This window comes from Mytilus californianus, unplaced genomic scaffold (genome assembly GCF_021869535.1).
Source record: "Mytilus californianus isolate M0D057914Y unplaced genomic scaffold, xbMytCali1.0.p SCAF_2, whole genome shotgun sequence".
NCBI lineage: Eukaryota > Metazoa > Mollusca > Bivalvia > Mytilida > Mytilidae > Mytilus > Mytilus californianus.
In genome coordinates this window covers 105,334,071-105,360,574 of record NW_026262668.1, presented here as the reverse complement: position 1 = coordinate 105,360,574, position 26,504 = coordinate 105,334,071, and the positions used below count along the sequence as shown (strand labels likewise).

At 32.5% G+C, this 26,504-nt stretch overlaps 1 protein-coding gene across 1 annotated transcript in view; it reads left to right on the top strand.

Moving 5' to 3' along the window:
- LOC127728505 (mediator of RNA polymerase II transcription subunit 1-like) overlaps nt 1–26,504 on the top strand; it is a 99,244-nt gene that overhangs the window by 59,514 nt on the left and 13,226 nt on the right. The window contains exons 8-14 of the mRNA XM_052235889.1: nt 2,812–2,898; nt 3,454–3,568; nt 17,890–18,014; nt 18,346–18,440; nt 19,041–19,233; nt 23,229–23,318; nt 23,885–23,990. Of these exons, the coding sequence (XP_052091849.1) occupies nt 2,812–2,898; nt 3,454–3,568; nt 17,890–18,014; nt 18,346–18,440; nt 19,041–19,233; nt 23,229–23,318; nt 23,885–23,990 (811 nt within the window). The remainder of the gene's footprint in view (nt 1–2,811; nt 2,899–3,453; nt 3,569–17,889; nt 18,015–18,345; nt 18,441–19,040; nt 19,234–23,228; nt 23,319–23,884; nt 23,991–26,504) is intronic.

Below are 26,504 nucleotides of genomic sequence, written 5' to 3'. Positions count from 1 at the left end.
GCAATAGCAAGAAATTGTCAATTGTACAGTATTGCGCAATAGCAAGAAATATTTAATTGCACAGTATTGTGCAAAAGAAGATACTTCGTATAAATTGCTTATTTCTTGACCAATTTCAATGGGGTTTTATTCTTGAATTCGTGGGGTTCTTTAATATGCTGAATCTAACCGTGTATTTAGTTTTTGGATTTTGGGCCCCGTTTTTAAATTGGTCCACATTGAGGTCCAAAGGGTCAAAAATTAAACTTTGTTTGATTTCATCAAAAATTGAATTATTGGGGTTCTTTGATATGCCGAATCTAACCGTGTATTTGGATTCTTAATTTTTGGTTCTGTTTTCAAATTGGTCTACATTAAGGTCCACAGGGTCCAAAATTAAACTTAGTTTGATTTTAACAAAAATTGAATTCTTAGGGTTCTTTGATATGCTGAATCTAAACATGTGTTTAGATTTTTGATTATGGGCCCAGTTTTCAAGTTGGTCCAAATCGGGGTCCAAAATTAAACTTTGTTTGATTCCAAAAAAAATTGAATATATGGGGTTCTTTGATATGCTGAATCTAACCATGTATTTAGATTTTTGATTTTTGGGCCCCGTTATCAACTTTGTCCACATTGAGGTCAAAAGGGTCCAAAATTAAACTTTGTTTGATTTCATCAAAAATTGAATTCTTGGGGTTCTTTGATATGCTGAATCTAACCATGTATTTGATTTTGGATATTGGACCATAATAGGTGAATGTCCAATTTAAAATTTTTAAGTTCTTAGACCACATTCATTCTGTGTCAGAAACCTATGCTGTTTCAAATATTTAATCACAATCCAAATGCAAAGCTGTATCAAGCTTGAATGTTGTGTCCATACTTGCCCCAACTGTTCAGGGTTCGACCTCTGCGGTCGTATCAAGCTGCGCCCTGCGGAGCATTTTATTGTTTTTATGATATTTTTTTAATTGTTGCTTGATACTTATTGGAACTTAACTATTCTACAATTGGAACTTAAATATTCTACAATTCAAAGCCAGTATTATGGTTAGCCTCATTTGCTCTGTGAAATTTTTACACAATCTGGTTTAAACAGGGGAAAGAGTGAGACTTTAATAGTGCTTGTTAAAAAATGACAAAGAAATCTTATGGGTGGGTACTAAAAATTAAGGTAGGTAGGGTTAGCAGAAACAAATTTTTGTCGAGCCTGCGACTTTTGTCGCAGAAAGCTCGACATAGGGATAGTGATCCGGCGGCGGCGGCTACGGCGGCGGCGGCGTTAGCTAACTTCTTAAAAGCTTTATATTTTAGAAGGTGGAAGGTCTGGATGCTTCATACTTTGTATATGGATGCCTCATGTTACGAAGTTTCCGTCAGTCACATGTCCAATGTCCTTGACCTCATTTTCATGGTTCAGTGACTACTTGAAAAAAAAGTTAAGATTTTTTGTAATGTTAGATTCTCTCTTATTATAAGTAATAGGATAACTATATTTGGTATGTACGTACCTTGCAAGGTCCTCATGCCCGTCAGACAGTTTTCACTTGACCTCGACCTCATTTCATGGATCAATGAACAAGGTTAAGTTTTGGTGGTCAAGTCCATATCTCAGATACTATAAGCAATAGGTCTAGTATATTCGGTGTATGGAAGGACTGTAAGGTGTACATGTCCAACTGGCAGGTGTCATCTGACCTTGACCTCATTTTCATGGTTCAGTGGTTATAGTTAAGTTTTTGTGTTTTGGTCTGTTTTTCTTATACTGTATGCCATAGGTCTACTATATTTGGTGTATGGAATGATTGTAAGGTGTACATGTCTAGCGGGCAGGTGTCATCTGACCTTGACCTCAGTTTCAAGGTTCAGTGGTCAAAGTTAAGTTTTTGAGTTTTGGTCTTTTTTTCTAATACTATATGCAATAGTTCAACTATATTTGGTATGTGCGTACCTTGCAAGGTCCTCATGCCCGTCAGACAGTTTTCACTTGACCTTGACCTCATTTCATGGATCAGTGAACAAGGTTAAGTTTTGGTGGTCAAGTCCATATCTCAGATACTATAGGCAATAGGTCTAGTATATTTGGTGTATGGAAGGACTGTAAGGTGTACATGTCCAACTGGCAGGTGTCATCTGACCTTGACCTCATTTTCATGGTTCAGTGGTTATAGTTAAGTTTTTGTGTTTTGGTCTGTTTTTCTTATACTGTATGCCATAGGTCTACTATATTTGGTGTATGGAATGATTGTAAGGTGTACATGTCTAGCGGGCAGGTGTCATCTGACCTTGACCTCATTTTCATGGTTCAGTGGTCAAAGTTAAGTTTTTTGAGTTTTGGTCTTTTTTTCTAATACTATATGCAATAGTTCAACTATATTTGGTGTATGGAAATATTTTATGATCTATTTGGCAGTCACGCAGGCTTTATTTGACCTTGACCTCATTTTCAAGGTTCATTGCTCAGTGTTAAGTTTTTGTGTTTTGGTCTGTTTTTCTTAAACTATAAGCAATAGGTCAACTATATTTGTTGTATGGAAGAATTGATAGCTGTACATGCCTGCCTAGCATGGTTCATCTGACCTTGACCTCATTTTCATGGTTCATTGGTCAATGATAAGGTTACTTGGTTAATGTTAAGTTTATGTGACAGTTGTAATAAAGCTTTATATTTAGGACTATCAACATAATATCAATGATTAGTAAAGAAGGCGAGACATTTCAGCGTGTGCACTCTTGTTTTTATGAGTCGTTACTTACATAGTTACTTACAAAAAGTTAAGATCTTTGTTCTTTGATTTAACTTTGTGATTTATTAATTGTTTTTTTTAGGTTATCCTATGAAGTTAATTTACTTTGTTTCACCCTATGACCTATTGGACAAGAGAAGTAACTCACCGCATCCATTGACAGTTGAAGGTAACTAATTTACTGGAAAGCCAGTCTTGTACAAATGTAATGCTTGTAATGTTCAGGAAGAATTAATTGTGTAAAATGTTTATTAGGAAATTCTAGGCACAAGTATTTGTGATATGATTTTTAGCTCCTGTGGCATTTATTATTGTCATCATTAGTACATGGTATTGAGAATGACTCAGTATTAAACATACATAATGGTTGATTGATACAGCTTTTTATGCCCCCGCCGTAGCAGAGGGGGCATTAAGTTTTATCCTTGTCCGTCTGTACGTACATACGTACGTCCATCTGTACGTCCGTTCGTACGTACGTCCCAAAGTTTGTTTTCGTTCTCTAACTTTAGTTTGCCTCAACCAAATGTTATGAAACTTATACACAATGCTTATTACCACAAAACACAGACTAAGTTTGAAATTTGGTGCCGTCACGATAACAGTTCTAGAGTTATGCCCCTTTATAATTTTTTGCTAAAATACATTCATGATCATTTTCAATTGAAGACAACATTTTAAGTGAGATAGTCTAAATGTTTGTAAAATGAATTATTCTTTATAGCTATAACAGAATATGAGTGTGGACAGAGTGTAACTGTATGCATACAACAGTGTTCGGTGTCAAGCAGACTTCAGACAATGCCATTGATGAGTGTGGTTACACAAGATGGTAAAAGGTACGAAAATGATACTGACAGAAAAAATATCTCAAATCTCAGAAAATACAGTAGTCAACATTATATTTAGTTACAGTAATTAAAGTTATTCTGTATATGAACTAAAGGTTGACCAGAGCAGTAAAGCTGTAACATGAATTGAAAAAAAAAATACATTGTATTTTATGCGGTATGTGGTTTGTTCTACCTTGTGTTAAGTATCTTCTGTGTATTTGTGTATTGAAAGTTTTTGTCTTGCTGCCTATGATAGTTGCAAAATGCAAGATATAACTATGTTTGGTGTATGAAATAATTGTTAGGTGTAAATGTCTGTCTGACAGGGTTCACCTGACCTTGACCTCATTTCATGGATCATTGATCAAAGTTACTTTTCATGATTAGGTCTGTTTCTCAAGATACTATAAGCAGGAGGTCAACTTATTTTGGTGTTTGGAGTAATTGTAAGGTGTATATGTTTTCTGGCAGGGTTTTTTCTGACCTTGACCTCATTTTCATGGTTCATTTTTTGTCTCGCTTGACGGAGTCAAAAAGCAGGACATAGGTATGCTGTTTCCGGCGTCGGTGATGACGGCGGCATCAACATTGAACAATGTATTAGTTTGTGATTAGGTCTTGTTTATAGTGAACCACTAGTGGTAAGTTAAAGATATTTGGTATGCAGTTTTATTAGTATTGGCACATCTCATTACCATTGAGATTATTTGGCCCAGCCCTCTCAGTTATGGTCTATAGACTTTGAAATTTTTGCATAGTTTTCATGTATTAGTTTGTGATTAGGTCAGTTAATGAGGAACCACTAGCAGTCAGAGCTCTGACATAAACAAGTCAGAATAAAATGACTTCTTCAAGTCAGAAAGTGTTTAGAAATTCTGACCTGTACGCGTAAATTTTTGTTTTGCGTAGTTTTCACTCGAGTCCGTCAAACCAGAAGTTATTTTGAATTTGCCGCCGATCTACGACACATACGATCACGTGGTTTTTTGCAAGAGATCACGTGTTTGAGAGTCGTTGTTTTGGAAGTGTCTCGAACGAGAAGTCATTGAATATTATATTGATTATTTACGATTTTTAGTGAAAATCTAGGTCATTGTGGGCATTTTTAGAAAGGTAATTCATATTACCTCCGTATTTTCATGGGCATTTTTATATTTTTTGCCTATAAAGAAGTTCCTTGCAAGTGATTTTTTTGCTGTTGCATGAAGGCGCGCGACCTGTAAATACGGACGCGTGGTCTTTTAGATGACCTGGTGTTTGACAATTCTGACTTGTTCAGGTCAGAAAATGTTGTTATGATAATGAATTGTTATTTTCGGGAGATAACTCGTGTTGTCTTAAACAATATTAACATTATTAACCAGTCAGTGCAATTTAAAAAGTAAACTTATTGCTTCGAGCTGAACATCGTCACGTGATTTTTCTATTTTTAAACTCAATCACGAACTGATTTTTTAACCTTTCTGATTCGTTTCTCCCTATGAGAAAAACGATCATTGTGAATACTGATATGATGATAATGAAACGAAAATGGGAAAAATTTTGATAAAAGAAAAAAGAAGGGAGGGGTTTAACTAAAGAACCCAAGGGTTTTTTTTTTATTTTTATACGACCGCAAAAAAATTTTGAGGTCGTATATTGGTATGACGTTGGCGTCGTCGTCGTCGTCGTCGTCGTCGTCGTCGTCGTCCGGCGTCGTCGTCCGAATACACAATGGTTTTCGCACTCTAACTTTAGTTTAAGTGAATGGATCTCTATGAAATTTTACCATAAGGTTCAATACCACAATAGGAAGGTGGGGATTGATTTTGGGGGTTATGGTACCAACAGTTAAGGAATTAAGGGCCAAAAAGGGGCCGAAAATAAGCATTTTTGTAACTTCCAGACATAACTTGTGTGTTAGCATATGGATCTCTTTGACATTGTACCACAAGATTCCATATCACAAAGGGTCAATGCTGGGATTGATTTTGGGGTTAATTGCCTCAAAATTTTAGGAATAAGGGGCCAAAAGGGGGCAAAAAACAAGCATTTTTCTAGTTTCATGACAATAACTTGTGTGTAAGTGTATGGATCTTTCTGAAATTTTACTACAAGGTTCCATTTCACAAAGGGAAAGCTGGATTTGAGTGTTGTGGTAATTGCCCAAAACGTTTAGTAATAAGGGGCCTAAAAAGGGGTTTAAAATAAGCATTTTTTAGTTTCTAGACAATAACTTGTGTTCAAGTGTATGGATCTCTCTAAAATTGTATTACAAGGTACCATACCACAAAGGCAAGGCTGTTATTGAGCTTGGTTTGGGGGGAAAGGGGGGTGGGGGTGATGAATCATAAGGGGGGCGGGGTCAAAAAAGGGGTAATTTTTTTTTTTCATTTTTTTTTTGTTTAAAATTTACATTTTAAGTTAGTTATTTTTTATCACGAAGAGAAAGTAGGAATTGAGTTTTGGGGTTAATTGCTCAAACATTTATGAATAAGGGGCCAAATATTGGTCAAAAATAAGGATTTTTTTAGTTTGCAACAAAAAATTGTGTTCAAGTGTATGGATCTCTGTGAAATTGTATTGCAATGTACCATACCACAAATTGAAGGTTGTGATTGAGGTGGGGGATGATGAATCAAAAGGGGGTTGAAAAAATGTGTGGGAGGTAGGATTTTTTTTTTCCTTTTTTTTCTTTAAAATTTTCCATTTAAAGATGGTTGTTTCAGATTTATATATGAAAGAAAATAATAATGATACGGTTATATATCATGAGGAATTGAAATTTAAAATTATGTATATTGGAAATTTAAGTTACATTGGAAAGTAATAATTGGCTTTGGGGGGGGGGGGGGGTGGTTATGGCTCTAATGTTTAAGGAATAAGGGGAAAAAAGGTTAAAAAAACAAGGGTTTCCATTTTAATAGACAAATAATTGAGTAAAGAACATTATTTAAAAGCAGTGTAAGGTTGGTAATTCAAACTCATTTAAATATCTCATCCACACTGCTTTTAAATTATGTAAATTGGAAATTTGCCAATAACTTTATTGTTAATAAATGCATTGGAAATTTGCCAACAATTTTAGTGTAATAAACTTCATTGGAAATTTGCCAATATAAAATTTTGCTGATGAAGGTTTTTTGTTTACCTTTAGCCTTGACTATGAAGTCATTTTCAATTTTTATAGCCTTATGGTGTAGTTGAATTATTTAATACTTTTATGATGTGTTTAAATGGGGTTTTATCATGTTTATGGTTGCAAATTTATTGTTTTAGTATAATAAACTCCATTTAAAATTTGCCAATAAAAAAAATTTTTGTTTATTTTTAGCTATGATTATGATGTCATTTTCTATTTTACTTTTATGGTTGCAAAGAAATTTTTATTTTTAGATATTACTGTTAAATGATGCTGATTAAGGTTTTTGCTATGTTTAGCCATGACTATGATGTCATTTTCTATTTTAATATCTGTTATGATGTATTTAAATGGGCTTTTATGGTTACAAAGGAATTTTATTTTTAGATATTACTATAAAATGTTGCTGATGCTGATTAAGGATTTTCTTTATTTTTAGCCATGACTATGATGTCATTTTCTATTTTAATACCTTTATGATGTAATTTCCATTTTTAGATATTACTGTTAAATGATGCTGATTAAGGGTTTTTTGCTATGTTTAGCCATGACTATGATGTCATTTTCTATTTTAATATCTTTATGATGTATTTAAATGGGCTTTTATGGTTACAAAGGAATTTTATTTTTAGATATTACTTTAAATGTTGCTGATTAAGGATTTTTGTTTATTTTTAGCCCTGACTATGATGTCACTTTCTATTTTAATACCTTTATGATGTATTTAAATGGGCTCCCATGTATTTAGATTTTTGATTATTTATACATGTTACCAAATTGGTCCACATTGAACAAAAACGGTCCAAATTTCAACTTTATTACATTACATCAAGCATTGAATTCTACATATTCTTTGATATATTGAAATTAACAAACAATTTAGTTTATGGATATTCCACCATAATAGGTAAATTAAATTTTTTCCAGTTCTTACACCACATTCATCCTGTGTCAGAAACCTATGCTGTGTCAAATATTTAATGACAATCCAAAGTCATAGCTGTATCAAGCTTGAATTTTGTGTCCATACTTGCCCCAACTGTTCAGGGTTCGACCTCTGCGGTCGTATCAAGCTGCGCCCCAGCGAAGCATTTTATTAAAGTTATAACTTTAGAACAATAAGTGATGCACACACCTGGTCTTCATTTATGATCATGGGACATGATAAAACAAATCAAATGAAATGTAGGGCAAGTCTCCAGGGATCACCCCTATCCCTGTCATTTCTCTATTCCTCTTTATAATGTCAAATTGATTTGAATGAAATATACAGGGCTAGTCTCCAGGTTTACCCCCACCCCCTGCCATTTGCAAATGTTCTTATATTTTGTAAACGGTAGAGATCCCCACCCCTAAACCATATATATTCTTGTATGGGACAATTTAACAAATCAAATGATATGTTGGGGAGGTCCCTGGGGGTCACCCCTACCCCTCCTGTTTGAAAACTTGTAAACGGTCGAGATCCCCACCCCTAAACCATATATTTTCTTGAATAGGACAATAAAACAAATCAAATGAAGTATAGGGGAAGTACCTTGGGGTCACCCCCACCCCCTCCTGTGTGAAAACTTGTAAACGGTCGGGATCCCCACCCCTTAACCATATATATTCTTGTAAGGGTCAATAAGACAAATCAAATGAAATAAAGGTGGAGTCCCTGAGGGTCACCCCACCCCCTCATGTTTGAAAACTTGTAAACGGTCGAGATCGCCACCCCTACACCATATACATTCTTGCACAGGACAATAAAACAAATCAAATGAAATATAGGGGAAGTCCATTGGGGTCATCCCCATCCCCCTTTTTGAAATGTTCTGGATCACCACCCCTAAAGGTAAACCATATGATATTCCTGTTCGTCATTTCAAGAAGATTTGAATGACATGCAGGGTCAAACCCTAGGCGTCACTTATGCATATCACTTTACTAGACAAAACCAATTTGTACTGGAACTTGCCCAATGTCAGGCAACCATGGGAATGACGAATTATGGGAGCTTAAATTTGTTTGGGAGACTTCGTAACAGCATCCTGTTACAATTATTTCTTGTCTATTTTAATCTGCTGAGAGACCACCTTTACATATTATATTTATCAGTGTTTGTGCAAACAGAATTGTCTATTCAGTAATATATTCCTCTCACATGCATCACATCTTATTAATTACATGGATATAGGAAGATGTGGTATGAGTGCCAATGAGACAACACTCCATCCAAGTTACAATTTATAAAAGTAAACCATTATAGGTCAAGGTACGGCCTTCAACACGGAGCATTGGCTCACACCGAACAGCAAGCTATAAGGGCCTCAAAAAATTACTAGTGTAAAACCATTCAAACGGAAAAACCAACGGTCTAATCTATATGAAAAAAAAAAAAATTTTTGGCATATTTGTTTTCCTCTGAAATTACACATCTATAATTCTTACCCCAGATGCTTAGCCACATGAAGCATTTACCTCTTATTTGAGACATAGATAGTCTTTGTTTCTACAGAAGTGAGAAGAACATTGGAAGTCAGAATGTTCTGACTTATAAAAGTCTGAATACTCTGACTTATAAAAGTCTGAATACTCTGACTTATAAAAGTCTGAATGTTCTGACTTATAAAAGTCTGAATGTTCTGACTTAATAAGGTCAGAAAGACTCAGAATGATCTGAAAATACTGACTTTTTTTAATGTTTAGAGTATTTTAGAATATGAATGCACTTGTCATGCTAGTACCATAAGAAACCCTGACAAGATTTTGTTCCCAAACAACAATTTTTAAAGATGTTAAGAATAACAAGTGTACAATGGAACATAAATTACAAAGTTATAAGTGTTGTGAAAAAAGCTATTTAAAAAAAAATCAATAGATAGTTATCTTTCAACTTTTACATGTATTTAAAAAACAGTGAAAATATTATGGATTATATGTACGGCTTCTTGAAGGACAACAAAGTCACCATATTTGGTCTGAATTTGAGTGTTTTTTCTCCTCAAATTTTTTTTAACATTATTAATGTCGGCTTTTTTCTTAACTAATTTTAAACATTCTTAATTATAATTAAATTTCCCCAACATTTTGCTTACAAACTCTTTAATTTCTAAAGTCAAATTGAAAGTTGTCTTCACAGATTCAATGTGTCTGAAAATGTTATATTGAAAAAACAATACTTTTATATCCTCAAATAAAATGGGTATACCATGAGTTTAATGGTCATGCAGATATGCAATCCAGGATGTTAACAATCAGAGTTTAGATTACAGTCATATAGTAATAGGCAGAGTTTTTCTTATATAATCAATAACCAGAGTAAAGATAATTGATTAATAGAGGTTTAGTTTAATATAAGTAATAAACAAAGCTAATTAATACACTTGCAATAACATACATGTAGTTAAATTAGTAAATACAGAATATTCATAAAAAATTCAGACAGAAATACTGTAATAGGTCAAGTCATTAGGGACGACATCAAAAGTTCAATATAGGATAAAAAACTTAATTCACATCACATAGTTTTTTCACTGACCAACCCACCCCCCTCTTAACTTAATTTGGGAAAGATTGATTGACCAATATGGATTTATGTAAAATCGATTTTGGATAAACAAAACTTGCAGCAACTTTAACCCCACCCCCACCCCCACCCCCAAACTATTTGATTTAAGTTTTTTTTATCCTACATTGGTCTTTTGATGGCGTCCCTTAAAATGTGCTGACTTTGTACATGTTGTAGTGATAGTTATGGCACCCATACAACATATAGGAATCAGTCAAAAGGAGAGAAAAATTCCCGAAATTTGTCACATAGTGACATTTGTGAGTCGGAATAACAAAATATAGACTCATTAATCTCTCCATCTTTTAAAAAATTATGAACCAGATTTTATGCATATCCATTTAGTTTTTGACGGACTCTTTTAAGTCAGAACATGATTTGACCTGTTTGAGTCAATTTGCAGAACAAAATTTCAATCAAAGCTATGTGTTCTTCCTCTTAGCCCCCTTCTGAATCTGCCACTGTTGAGTTTATTAATTGATTTTTCCATACATTATCATTAATATCAAATGGCAATGCCTGACTTAATAATTTCAATAAATTTTGTTTTTGACTGATTTTTTAAAGTCAGAACATGACTTGACCTGTTTAAGTCAATTTGTAGAACAAAATTTCCAATCAAAGCTAGGTGTACTTCCTTTAAGCCCTGCAATGCCCGGCTTAAATATTTCAATAAATTTATTTTAGTTTTGGACTGACTCTTTTAGGTCAGAACATGATTTGACCTGTTTAAAACAAAATACATTTAATATTGAATATACCAAATAAACTTTTTTATTGTCCTCATTATTGTGACTTATGGGGACTTTATTCTCTCTGTCTTTTATCTGGCTCACCCATACATTTTTAAATCAATATGACAATACTATACTTAAAAATTGTAATAAGTTTAGTTTTGTTTGACTCTTTGAAGTCAGAACATGATTTGACCTGTTAAAGTCAGTTTACAGAACAAAATTTCCAATCAAAGCTAGGTGTACTTCCTTTAAGCCCTGCTTCTGAATCTGCCATTTTCGAGTTTATTATTTGATAAGTTTTTAGAAACAATTAAGTCAAATGGTTATTTATTTTAGGGGATCTTACATATATTTCCTGTGTCTTTTATCTGACGTTCCCATACATTCATTAAATAACATATGGCAATGACCAGCTTATATATTTCAATAAATTTATTTTAGTTTTGGACTGACTCTTTTAAGTCAGAACATGATTTGACCTGTTTAAAACAAAATACATTTAATATTGAATATACCAAGTAAACTTTTTTATAGTCCTCATTATTGTGCCTTATGGCTACCTTATTTCCTCTGTCTTTTATCTGGCTCACCTATATATTTTTAAATCAATATGACAATACTAGACTTAAAAGTTGTAATAAGTTAAGTTTTGTTTGACTCTTTGAAGTCAGAACATGATTTGACCTGTTAAAGTCAGTTTACAGAACAAAATTTCCAATCAAAACTGGTCTTTTCCTCTAAGCCCCCCCCCCCCCTAATCTGAATCTGCTACTGTTGAGTTAATTAATTGATAAGTTTGTTTAGAAACAATTCAGTCAAATGGTTTTAAAATAATATTTTTTATAACCAAAAGTTCCATATGTTAACTTAACAGAAAAAAAAGTCATAAAAATGCAGAAATAGAATAAAAATTTAAGATAATTTGATGAAATTTGTAAACAAAATACATTTGAATATTAAATATACCAAATAAACTTTTTTATAGTCCTCATTATTGTGACTTTATTATTGGGTGTCTTTTATCTGATTTTCCCATACATTCTTAAATGCATATGACAATTCCAGACTTAAAAGTTGCAATAATTAGTAAAAGTATAGTTTTTGACTGACTCTTTGAAGTCAGAACATAATGTGACTTGTTCAAGTCAGTTTGCACAACAGGATTTACCTCAATGAAATATTAAGATATCAAATATATACCAAATTAACTTTTATATAGTTCTAAAAATTGTGACTTAATATTTGTGATCTTTTTTCCTACTTGTATCCATACATTCTAACAATCACATCACAATCATGACAATGCCCGACTGTTACAGTTGCAATCCATTTAGTGTTTGACAGACTCTTATAAGTCAGAACATGATTTGACCTGCTTGAGTCAGTTTACAGAACACAATTTCCAATCAAAGCTATGTGTTCTTCCTCTTAGTCCCCTTCTGAATCTGCCACTGTTGAGTTTATTAATTGATAAGTTTTAAGAAACAATTAAGTCAAATGGTTATTTATCTTAGAGGATCTTGCATGTATTTCGTGTGTATTTTATCTGACTTTTCCATACATATCATTAATATCATATGGCAATGCCTGACTTAAAAATTTTAATAAATTTAGTTTTTGACTGATATTTTTAAGTCAGAACATGATTTGACCTGTTTAAGTCAATTTGTCAGAACATAATTTGACCTGTTCAAGTCAGTTTGCAGAACAAAATTTCCAATTAAAGCTAGGTGTACTTCCTTTAAGCCCTGCTTCTGAATCTGCCATTTTTGAGTTTATTATTTGATAAATTTTTAGAAACAATTAAGTCAAATAGTTATTTATTTTAGGGGATCTTACATATATTTCCTATGTCTTTTATCTGACGTTCTCATACATTCATTAATATCATATGGAAGTGTCCAACTTTAAAATTTCAATAAACTTAGTTTTGGACTGACTGTTTTAAGTCAGAACATGATTTGACCTGTTTAAAACAAAATACATTTAATATTGAATATACCAAATAAACTTTTTTATAGTCCTCATTATTGTGACTTTAGGGGACCTTATTTCCTCTGTCTTTTATCTGGCTTTCCCATACATTTTTAAATCAATACGACAATACTAGACTTAAAAGTTGTATTAATAAGTTTAGTTTTGACTGACTCTTTGAAAGCAGAACATGATTTGACCTGTTAAAGTCAGTTTACAGAACAAAATTTCCAAACAAAGCTAGGTGTTCTTCCTCTAAGCCCCCCCCCCCCTAAATATGAATCTGCTACTGTTGAGTTAATTAATTGATAAGTTTTTTTAGAAACAATTCAGCCAAATGGTTATTAAAATTTTATTTTTTTTGGCAACCACTAGTTCTATGTGTAAACTTAACAGAAAAGAAAAGTCATGAAAATACAGAAATAAAATAAAATTTTATTATAATAAGATAATTTGATGAAAATCTTTAAAAACAAAATGCATTTGATATTGAATATACCAAATAAACTTTTTTATAGTCCTCATTATTGTGACGTAAGGGGACCTTATTTCATCTGGCTTTTATCTGGCTTTCCCATACATTTTAAAATCAATATGAAAAACCTAGACTTAAAAGTTGAAATAAGTTTAGTTTTGTTTGACTCTTTGAAGTCAGAACATGATTTGACCTGTTAAAGTCAGTTTACAGAACAAAATTTCCAATCAAAACTAGGTCTTCTTCCTCTAAGCCCCCCCCCCCCTCATTATTGTGACTTTATTATTGGGTGTCTTTTATCTGTTTTCCCCATACATTATTAAATGCATATGACAATGCCAGACTTAGAAGTTGCAATAATTAGTTAAAGTATAGTTTTTGACTGACTCTTTGAAGTCAGAACATAATTTGACCTGTTTAAAACAAAATACATTTAAATATTGAATACACCAAATAAACTTTTTTATATAATCCTCATTATTGTGACTTTAGGGGACCTTATTTCCTCTGTTTTTTATTTGGCTCTCCCATACATTTTTAAATCAATATGACAATACTAGACTTAAAAGTTGTAATAAGTTTAGTTTTGACTGACTCTTTGAGGTCAGAACATGATTTGACCTGTTAAAGTCAGTTTACAGAACAAAATTTCCAATCAAAGCTAGGTGTACTTCCTTTAATCCAAGAAAGTCCTTGCTTTCAGACTGCTTCTGAATCTGCCATTTTCGAGTTTATTATTTGATAAATTTTTAGAAACAATTAAGTCAAATGGTTATTTATTTTAGGGGATCTTAACATATATTTCCTGTGTCTTTTATCTGACGTTCCCATACATTCATTTAATATCATATGGCAATGCCCGGCTTAAATATTTCAATAAATTTATTTTAGTTTTGGACTGACTCTTTTAAGTCAGAAAATACATTTAATATTGAATATACATTTAATATTGAATATACCAAATAAACTTTTTTATAGTCCTCATTATGGTGACTTATGGGGACCTAATTTCCTCAGTCTTTTATCTGGCTTACCTATACATTTTTAAATCAATATGACAATACTAGACTTAAAAGTTGTAATACATTTAGTAAGTCAGAACATAATGTGACTTGTTTGAGTCAGTTTGCACAACAGTATTTACCTCAATGAAATATTAAAATAATAAATGTTTTGCTCTTAATACATTTAGCTTAAAGTGGATGAGAATATATCTTTTATTAACATAGTCTTATCCTGAATAAGTGTCTTGTTTTTCCTTGGAAGATTTGAAGTATTGTCATGTAATGTATCCAATATTGTATTTTGTAAATCTTTTGATATTCAGAAAATTGTATGATCCTTTTTTTCTCACCTGGTTTTTCTTTGTATTTTGAAATAATTGAAAGTGATGAGATAAATATATTATGTTTAGATTCTGGAAAGGAGAAGGTATGATGTCAGATGAGCCCCACTTTTTAAAACTCTTTAATTCGAAACTAGTAATCACCATATTTTTATGGAGATTGATAACAAAGTGGTAGTAATGACTGCTTCAAATCAGAACAAAAATGACCTCTCGAAGTCAAAATGCATTAAAAAGGGGCATAAATCTTATTAGAATATGAAGATATTAAGTCACAATATTTTGTGCAAAATCTGACCTGTGGAAGTCATTTTATGATAAATTAAAGTCTGACATAAACTGACCAGTACAAGTCATATTCTGTTGAGTGCAAGAAGGGAGACAACACTTACATCAAATTATATCTGACCTATGGAAGTCATTTTATTCTGACTTGTTTATGTCAGATCTGACTGACTAGTGGTAAGTTAATGATAATTGGTATGCAGTTGTATAAGCATTGGCATATCTCATTTCCATTGAGATTATTTGGCCCCGCCCCCTCAGTCATGGTCTATTGACTTTGAAATTTTTGCTTAGTTTTCATGTATTAGTTTGTGATTAGGTCAGTTTATGGGGGAACCTCTAGTGGTAAGTTAATGATAATTGGTATGCAGTTGTATAAGCATTGGCATATCACAATTTCTATGGCAATTATTTGGCCCCGCCCCCTCAGTCATGGTCTATTGACTTTGAAACTTTTGCTTAGTTTTCATGTATTAGTTTGTGATTAGGTCGGTTTATGGTGAACCGCTTGTGGTAGGTTAATAATATTTGGTATGCAGTTGTATTAGCATTGGTACATCTCATTACAATGGAGATTATTTGACCCCGCCCCCTAAGTTATGTTTTATTGCATTTGAAATTTTGCTTATAAAAAAGAAGATGTGGTATGATTGCCAATGAGACAACTCTCCACAAGAGACCAAATGACACAGAAATTAACAACTATAGGTCACCGTACGGCCTTCAACAATGAGCACAGCCAATACAACACAGTCAGCTATAAAAGGCCCCGAAATGACAATGTAAAACAATTCAAACGAGAAAACTAACGGCCTAATTTATATACAAAAAATGAACGAAAAACAAATATGTAACACATAAACAAACGACAACCACTGAATTACAGACTCCTGACTTGGGACAGGCACATACATACAGAATGTGGTGGGGTTAAACATGTTAGCTGGATCCCAATCCTCCCCCTAACCTGGGACAGTGGTGTAACAGTACAACATAAGAACGAACTATAAAAATCAATTGAAAGAGGCTTAACTCATCAGATGGATAAAAATACAAATACTACAAATACAAGTGGACGTGGCCGGGTACTTGTACATCCAAACAACAAAAAGACACTAAGTACAGATCTGAGAGTACTCACAGTTACTGACAGCTAGTTCAAAGCCACTAACAACTAATAAAAAAAATCATGCATCTAAGACTAAATTATCAATCCGTACACATCCAACATCCAATGGATTTAGTTTACATGTATAAGTCTGTGTTTAGGTTTGTTTAAAGGGAACTACTTATGATAAGTCAATGGTATTTGTTATGCAGTTGTATTAGCATTGGCACATCTCATTTCCATGGAGATTGTTTGGCCATGTACCTTCAGTCATGATTCATTGACTTTGAATATTTGCAAAACTTACGTGTAAAAGTGTTGCTATTTTAATTTCAACATTTGCATTATCGAAATAACCAAAAAGCGAGACATATCTCTGTGATAACAGTTTATCAATATTAAGTCTGTTTTTCCGATACTATATTCAATAGGTCTACTATATTTTGTTTATGAAATAATTGTTAGATGTATGTGTCTGTCTGACAGTATTCATCTGACCTTGACCTCATTTTCATGGTTTGCTGGTCAATGTTGAGTTTTCATAATTAGGATTGTTTCTGGATACTATTTGTAATATCTAAATTAAATTGGGTGTTTAGAATGATTGTAAGGTGTACCTGTCTGTCTGACAGGTTTCATCTGACTGACCTCATTTTTAGACGACTGCAATAATTTTTGCAGATGTATATTGGTATGATGTCGTCGTCGTCGTCTGAAGACACATTGGTTTTCGCCACAATAACTTTAGTTTAAGTGAATGGATCTCTGTTAAATTTTACCATAAGGTTCAATAACACAAAAGGAAGGTTGGGATTGATTTTGGGGGTTATGGTACCAACAGTTAGGGGGCCAAAAATAAGCATTTTTCTAGTTTCCAGACAATAACTTGTGGAATGGTGTATGGATCTCTCTGAAATTATACCACAAGTTTCCATACCACAAAGGGATGGTTAGGATTTGCTTTGGGGGGTTATGGCTCAAACCGTTTAGAAATTAGGGGCAAAAAGGGGGGAAAACAAGGGTGTCCTGGTTAATGGACAAATACTTTAGTACAAAACATAATTTAAAGCAGTGTAAGGGAGGTAATTCAAATACATCAACAATTGCATCTTAAATGGTAATTAAGAAATATACTGCACAAATTGACTCATTTATGCATTGGGAATCAGACAATAGTCTTTCTAATATTTGGTTTTTATGCCAGTCTGAAATCCAAAAATGGCATAGTTATGGGAAAATTGTGAAAAAAGGCATTTTTTACGTAAACTCACTTACAGATTGAAGTAAGGTCAGATTAGGTGCTTTGTGATATTTCCTGCCATTATAAATTATGGACCATAATATTCCATAAGATCCTTGCAGAATATATTTGAGCTTCATCTTCCTTGATACTGTGTTAATGCACTTTGTTAATGGTCTCATTACACCATGCTGGCATGAAAGCAGTTGGTCATGGGTGAGATCCACTGCTGGGTTAAACAAAGATTTTGGTAAATTTTGCACTGGGAAAACCAGGTGAGCAATACAGGATCTAGGAAATCTCTACATTAGGTATTGTAAACTGAAAAAACATAATTAAAAGATTGGTGACTTTTCTATTTTACTGAAATGTTAAAGCTGAATCATATTTATTTTGACTTATTTATGTATTAATTTACACAGAAAAACAAATCATTTACTTGGTGTACTTACATCACTCTATGTCTAAATGACTGTCTTATCTTTTCAGTTTACCATCGTTTCAAGCATTATCCAATGTCAACAGTTGCATGTTATCTGCCTGTTTTGTATTGGTGTTACCACAGCCCATCCCTGTGGCCTTGTCTGTGGTCAGGTTGATTAAAAATGTTACAAGTAAGTCTAGTAAATCACATATTCTATATAATTATGATGATGTCTATTGCAGCCACAACTGGGAGAAACAATCAAGAAAGATGATAAAAATAGAACATAATATGGGATTTCATATCACATTCCAAATTAAGCCTTGTCCAACATCATACCTTTGTTCTAAGCTGTCAACTTGGTACTGACGTCTTAGTTGGATATAAGAATTAATACATTAAAACTCTATTTGATATTCAATATACACAATTAAAGAAAAAAAGAAATCAAGTGATATTGCAAGCTCTTTTTTAGTCTGAATGCCGAATATTGAATGTTCTTGACTATTTTTTTGTTATAGATTTAGATGTGATAACAGTTGGTGAAGAGAACAGTTTAATTACTTTGTTGTTAAAAGATGTGTTTAAATGTAAAGCTGAGGATGAATTCTTTGTTGTAAGTACATGTGCATCTTTTTCTAGGGAAAACAGTTTAAGGATGTGTGTTATTTTATTTCAAAATAATAAGCTTTTAAAAAGACTGCTATAAATTGATAGTATATAAATAACGGAACTTTAAAAGCAGAAAAAATTTAAGCCATAGAAAAATTGGCAGGAAATGGGTCTCTCTAGATTTTTCTTACATTAAACAGTGGCACCATTTTTCTTTCAAAAACTATGAAAAAATAACTAGGATTTTATATTAAGATTTTTAAATATGGCTTTTATTTAACTATTATGTAATAAAATTTCAATAAGCAAACATATGTTCCAAATATAAGTGAATTTTATTAACTGATTTATCAGTATTACCGTACCACTGTAATATATAAAATATTAGACATTTAATGTGTTGCCTTGAAGCTGGATTGATCTAGTTTACTAAAATTGTGTCTGAATTCATAAGATTCACAATTCATTTTATTAGACCTTCTTACATAACAATAATTGTATCCACAATCTTCAAAACTACCTGTCTATATTTAAAATGGATCTTTTTAGGTTATAATTTCTGCAAAGTTTAACAAATGTGGTTCTTACTTTGTCCTATTTGCAGACTTTGCCAGATCAACAGCATGTATTTTATATGAATGATATCAATGGTTGCTCACTGGAACAGCCTGCAGTGATGGTCAGTAAGATTCCCTTTACTCATCCAACCAATGTTGCTCAAGTCCTCAACTGTTTACGACAACAACTCATCTTTAATACAGTTATTGGTAGTAGTATTAGACCAAATGCTAGTCAAGGTAAGAACTTTTTTTTTAAGCATACAGAATTTGTGACTACAAATGAAAAGCTTATTAAAACATTGTAACTCATAAGTCTTATGATGTATGTTTTAATGATTGTTACAATTTAGTAGTATTTCATTGAAATTTTGAAGTTGTGTTTGAAAGATAAATTTTTGACAAACTAAATATTTTGGGGGAATATAATAACATTGTAGAACAATACATCTATACCAAGGTGTCAAGAAACTTTTTCCAGCAATTAATATAAAAATAAGGAGATGTGGTATGTATGACGCAGGTTTTTATACGACCGCAAAAATGAAAATTTTTTGGTCGTATATTGGTATGACGTTGGCGTCGTCGTCGTCGTCGTCGTCGTCGTCGTCCGAAGACACATTGGTTTTCGCACTCTAACTTTAGTTTAAGTGAATGGATCTCCATGAAATTTTACCATAAGGTTCAATACCATGAAAGGAAGGTTGGGATTGATTTTGGGGGTTATGGTACCAACAGTTAAGGAATTAGGGGCCAAAAAGGGGCCAACAATAAGCATTTTTGTAACTTCCAGACAATAACTTGTGTGTAAGTGTATGGATCTCTCTGACATTGTACCACAAGGTTCCATATCACAAAAGGAAGGCTGTAATTGATTTTGGGGGTAATTGCCTCAAAATGTTAGGAATTAGGGGCCAAAAAAGGGGCAAAAAAACAAGCATTTTTCTAGTTTCATGACAATAACTTGTGTGTAAGTGTTTGGATATTTCTGAAATTGTACTACAAGGTTCCATATCACAAAGGGAAAGCTGGAATTGAGTTTGGGGGTAATTGCTCGAAACGTTTAGGAATTGGGGGCCAAAAAGGGGCCAAAAATAAGCATTTTTCTAGTTTCCAGACAATAACTTGTGTTCAAGTGTATGGATCTCTCTGAAATTGTACTGCAAGGTACCATACCACGAAGGGAAGGCTGAGATTGAGTTTGGGGGTGATGAATCATAAGGGGGTTCAAAAAATTTTGGGGGGGGATTTTTTTTTTTCTTTTTTTCCTTTTTTTTTTCTTTTAAAATTTTCCATTTTAAGTTGGTTATTTCTGATTTATATTTAAAAGCAAATAATAATGATATGGTAGGAGATACACACCAAACAGGATGTGTAAATTATTATATAATAAGTATTGTGCAATAGCAAGAAATTTTCAATTGCACAGTATTGCACAATAGCAAGAAATCTTCAATTGCACAGTATTGCGCAATAGCAAGAAATCTTCAATTGCACAGTATTGCGCAATAGCAAGAAATATCCAATAGCACAATATTGCGCAATAGCAAGAAATTGTCAATTGTACAGTATTGCGCAATAGCAAGAAATAATCAATTGCACAGTATTGTGCAAAAGAAGATACTTTGTATAAATTGCTTATTTCTTGATCAATTTCAATGGGGTTTTATTCTTGAATTCTTGGGGTTCTTTAATATGCTGAATCTAACCGTGTTTTAAGTTTTTGGATTTTGGGCCCCGTTTTTAAATTGGTCCACATTGAGGTCCAAAGGGTCCAAAATTTAACTTTGTTTGATTTCATCAAAAATTGAATTATTGGGGTTCTTTGATATGCCGAATCTAACCGTGTATTTAGATTCTTAATTTTTGGTTCTGTTTTCAAATTGGTCTACATAAAGGTCCAAAGGGTCCAAAATTAAACTTAGTTTGATTTCAACAAAAATTGAATATATGGGGTTCTTTGATATGCTGAATCTAACCATGTATTTAGATTTTTGATTATGGGCCCAGTTTTCAAGTTGGTCCAAATCGGGGTCCAAAATTAAACTTTGTTTGATTTCAACAAAAATTGAATATATGGGGTTCTTTGATATGCTGAATCTAACCATGTATTTAGATTTTTGATTATGGGCCCAGTTTTCAAGTTGGTCCAAATCAGGGTCCAAAATTAAACTTTGTTTGATTTCAACAAAAATTGAATATATGGGGTTCTGTAATATGCTGAATCTAACCGTGTAGTAAGTTTTTGGATTTTGGGCCCCGTTTTTAAATTGGTCCACATTGAAGTCCAAAGGGTCCAAAATTTAACTTTGTTTGATTTCATCAAAAATTGAATTATTGGGGTTCTTTGATATGCCGAATCTAACCGTGTATTTAGATTCTTAATTTTTGGTTCCGTTTTCAAATTGGTCTACATAAAGGTCCAAAGGGTCCAAAATTAAACTTAGTTTGATTTTAACAAAAATTGAATTTTTAGGGTTCTTTGATATGCTGAATCTAAACATGTATTTAGATTTTTGATTATGGGCCCAGTTTTGAAGTTGGTCCAAATCGGGGTCCAAAATTAAACTTTGTTTGATTTCAACAAAAATTGAATATATGGGGTTCTTTGATATGCTGAATCTAACCATGTATTTAGATTTTTGATTTTTGGGCCCTGTTATCATTTTTGTCCACATTGAGATCAAAAGGGTCCAAAATTAAACTTTGTTTGATTTCATCAAAAATTGAATTTTTGGGGTTCTTTGATATGCTGAATCTAACCATGTATTTAGATTTTGGATATTGGACCATAATAGGTGAATGTCCAATTTAAAATTTTTAAGTTCTTAGACCACATTCATTCTGTGTCAGAAACCTATGCTGTGTCAAATATTTAATCACAATCCAAATTCAGAGCTGTATCAAGCTTGAATGTTGTGTCCATACTTGCCCCAACTGTTCGACCTCTGCGGTCGTATCAAGCTGCGCCCTGCGGAGCATTTTATTTCAATAGTGATGATTTTCTAAATATTGTTTAAAATTCAACAGTGGTATCATACTTTAACTTTGTTTAAACCTGTATATTTACTTTTGACCTTAATTATTTATCCCTTATAATTTTTTTTTAACTATGTATTTGCATTCAGGTATCACAGATCAAATTTATTCGTTCATTGTGTGTTAATTTACGTTTTTTGATTGAGTTAAGCCTTCCAATTGATATTTTATAGTGTGTCTTTCTATGTTGTGATGTTATACTATTGTTTCAGAAAAGGGAGAAGGTTTGGTACCATTAAAACATTTAATCCCGCTGCAAATGTTTGCACCTGTCCTAAGTCAGGAATCTGATGTACAGTAGTTGTCGTCTGTTTATGTAGTTCATACGTGTTTCTCGTTTCTCGTTTTTATATAGATTAGACCGTTGGTTTTCCCGTTTGAATGGTTTTACACTAGTAATTTTTTGGGGCCCTTTATAGCTTGCTGTTCGGTGTGAGCCAATGCTCTGTGTTAAAGGCCTTACCTTGACCTATAATGGTTTACTTTTATAAATTGTTACTTGGATGGAGAGTTGTCTCATTGGCACTCATACCACATCTTCCTATATCTAATGATTGCAAATAAGGCAACTAACTATCCACCAGAGATTAAAAATCATTTTTAAGAACTGTTAATTTCTAATGAATGTTGCTGAAGGCTAGACATAGTTATGCTAACCAGACTATTGGGTCAATGGACTAACCTATTTGTACAACGCTTGATATTCCTGAAAGTAAATGAACTGTATCATTTGTACAGTATGTAAATAGTGTTATGAACTTTTTTTTCTTGGCTGAAGGCGAGATATGGTGTTTCTATATTCTGTGGTCAGCTTCATCAACAGTTAGATTGAATCTGTGGTTAAAGGTTTTATTAGATATCAATAACATTTTCAAACCTTTGTGGAATTATACATATTTTGGACATAAGCTTCGTCATAATCAATCTTTTTGAATTGAAGCTCAATGTAATCAGGTAAACAGGTCAGTTTGATTTTGGACTCGACATTTACTGTTCACGTATTATGCTGCCGGCAGGGGTTATCTGTGATCCCTATATCACCTAATACTAAATAGAAAAGACTTTTTAAGGTTGTTCTCAACTTTCAAGCATTGATATCATAGGGATCTACAATTGTAGTTGTTTGTCTGAAATAATCTTATATAGTAACAGTTATAATGTAATAAAATTGTGATGTTTTTACACCTATTTTACAGAATGTTCTGTTGTGTTTGAGTTGAATGCCTTATCCTTACAACATATGACCCTCTCATTTGAACATCCACTACACAATACAATGGTCACAGGTAAGACATATATTTTGTCTTTACTTACAATATATTAATTTGTTTTAGATTTGTGTCTAATGTATTCACACATTATGCATTTAGATATTTCAGAAAGTATATATTAAAAAACTTGTATACCAGGGGTCAAAAGACTTTCAAGAAATTTCAAAATTTAGTATGATTGCCAATGAGACAACTATCCCACAGTCCAAATGACGTGGATTTAAAGCCTTAATTTTATATTTTTTTCAAAGGTAAACAACTAGGTAGGACAAACTTATCCCTGCCTATATAAACCTTATGGAAAGAACAAGTTTTGATATACGCAAGCTGTTATGAATTTTCATTGTGTAAATACATATTTTGCAATCCGATTTTTACTGTAAATGTGTAATTCACATAGTAAAAATTATTGTCAGATTCCACACAAAAATACCAAGTTCTTTTCACTTGCTTTATATAAGCAGGGAAACAGTTTGTACTACCTTTTACCTTTGATATGACTGCAGTGAATAGAGAACTTGTAGGGAAAAGCATTACTCTCTTAAATTGTTGTTGTTATTACATATATATATTTATTTCAGCTGAAATAGATTTGAGTGATATTACATATCCAAAGTTCAAGGTTATTTATAGTGAAGAAGAACAGTCACTTTGTTCAGAAGATTTAGCTGGTAAAATATTTCAAAGGTAAGATATAAAGTAAAACAGTGAGCCTGTAAATTATGTCAAAGGTAAGATATAAAGTAAAACAGTGAGCCTGTAAAGTATGTCGAAGGTCAGACATAAAGTAAAACAGTGAGCCTGTAAATTATGTCAAAGGTAAGATATAAAGTAAAACAGTGAGCCTGTAAAGTATGTCAAAGGTCAGATATAAAGTAAAACAGTGAGCCTGTAAAGTATGCCAAAGGTCAGATATAAAGTAAAACAGTGAGCCTATAAAGTATGTCAAAGGTCAGATATAAAGTAAAACAGTGAGCCTGTAAAGTATGCCAAAGGTCAGATATAAAGTAAAACAGTGAGCCTGTAGAGTACTGTGGATTCATTTATTTTCGTGGGTATCAATTTTCGTGGATAGAGAAAAATGGACGTTTCGTGGTATACGTAAATTCGTGGATCGCTGATTACAAAAAGAAAAAAAAAGTTCAGATACGTAATTTGTGGATTTCTTTTTAATTCAGGAGATCATATAACCTCCTTGGTTTGATCAATAATAAAACAAACAAAAAAGAAGCAATTCATTGAAAAAGTTTTGAATTGTCAAAATCCTCGCTTGGTCATTCTAGGTTAAAGTGTTCATTGAAAACTTCTATTACAATAATGGACAGAGACAGCTAATTACTTGTTTGTTTTACAATTTATAAATTCTTGTCGGAATTTTATAAGGCATTCAAAACTCTATGATTGAAAGCTCATTTCCCTAATCACGATATAATAAACAGTCATATAAGTAAAAGGTGTGAAAATAAATGTTCCTGTCATAAACAATATTACCTACGGGCAATATCCACCAAGGACGTATGTTAGTTATACGTCCTTGTATCCACGTACTTAATCCTATTGATTTTTAATCACCAGTAAACTACACTATGACACGGTAATTAACAACTTGCAGTTATTTTCCATGAACAGTTTTATTCAATTTTAAAAAGTAAATTATCACTGACATTCGATATATTTATTATTGATTTAATCAAAATACTTGTATCTTCTTTCAATAAAAACATGTGTTATGTTACAATGTTTATCGCTAGTCAACACTATACTAGAACTGCATAACATAACCGGAAATAAACATCCGACTCCATACACATTTCTCGGGATTATTCTTCGTTGAATTCTTAAATTTGTGGTTCGCTGTGACCCACGAAACCCACGAAAATTGGTATACCACGAATAAAAATGAATTCACAGTATGCCAAAGGTCAGATATAAAGTAAAACATTGAGCCTGTAAAGTATGTCAAAGGTCAGATATAAAGTAAAACTGCAATATGTCAGTAGTTAGTGGCTTGTATAATATTCAATGACTGCAATATGCTAGGAATCAATGGGGCAAAACCACCAAAATTGAAATAAATAAATACACTTAATTTAATTTTTAAACTGAAAAATTGCCCAGAAAAAATAAAAAAATTGTGAAAGAAGATATTAATTACCCAGTAAGACAGTTTATGTAAGGAAAGGACAAGAAGTTTTATTTTTACAGTAGTGTTTTAGTTTGAACAAATGTATAACTTGTACTATTTGTTAGTTAATCAAAATGATTTCCTATTTTAATTATGGTGTGAAAAAATGTTGATAAACCATTGAATATTTATATACTCTTAAACTTGAGTTCGATGAAATGAAATTGAAAAAAGACAATACAAATTGATACGCAGTTTAAAGCAAAACATGTGAAATACACGTTTCAAAAAACAAGCATAATTCTTGATTAAAATTTTACATAACTTGATTGTGGTTTTATGTTAACAGAAAGAAAAGGGTAAAAAGGGTCAAATGTATGTACAAATTTTGTTGTATGTTATGTTCATACTTTGTATTCAAGCAACAGCTGAAACCATATGTACAGTAATCCAGAAATGTTAACTTTTGCTCATAGGGATATTTTCTTTCTCCACATTGAAATGTATTATCAATGCATCTCAGAATTGTATGCAAAAAGAAATTCCCCATAAAAAATAACAATTTTTTCTCGGACATGTCATACATTTATAGAATACACTGATTTAATGATACATTTATAAATGCTAAAACTGATAACAAATCAACTGATCAATCAACTACTCTTCCTAAGACAAGGAAAATCTTTATCTGTTTTTACTACTGTTATAATTAATACATTTTTGTCGAGCCTGCGACTTTTGTCGCAGAAAGCTCGACATAGAGATAGTGATCCGGTGGCGGCGTTAGCTAACTTCTTAAAAGCTTTATATTTTAGAAGCTTGAGGACCTGGATGCTTCATACTTTGTATATAGATGCCTTATGTTACCAAGTTTCCGTCTGTCATATGTCCATTGTCCTTGACCTCATTTTCATGGTTCAGAAAAAAATACTTGAAAAAAAGGTCAACATTTTTGGTAATGTTAATTTCTTTCTTCTTATGAGTAATAGGATAACTATATTTAGTATGTGCGTACCTTGCAAGGTCCTCATGCCCGTCAGACAATTTTCATTTGACCTCGACCTCATTTCATGGAT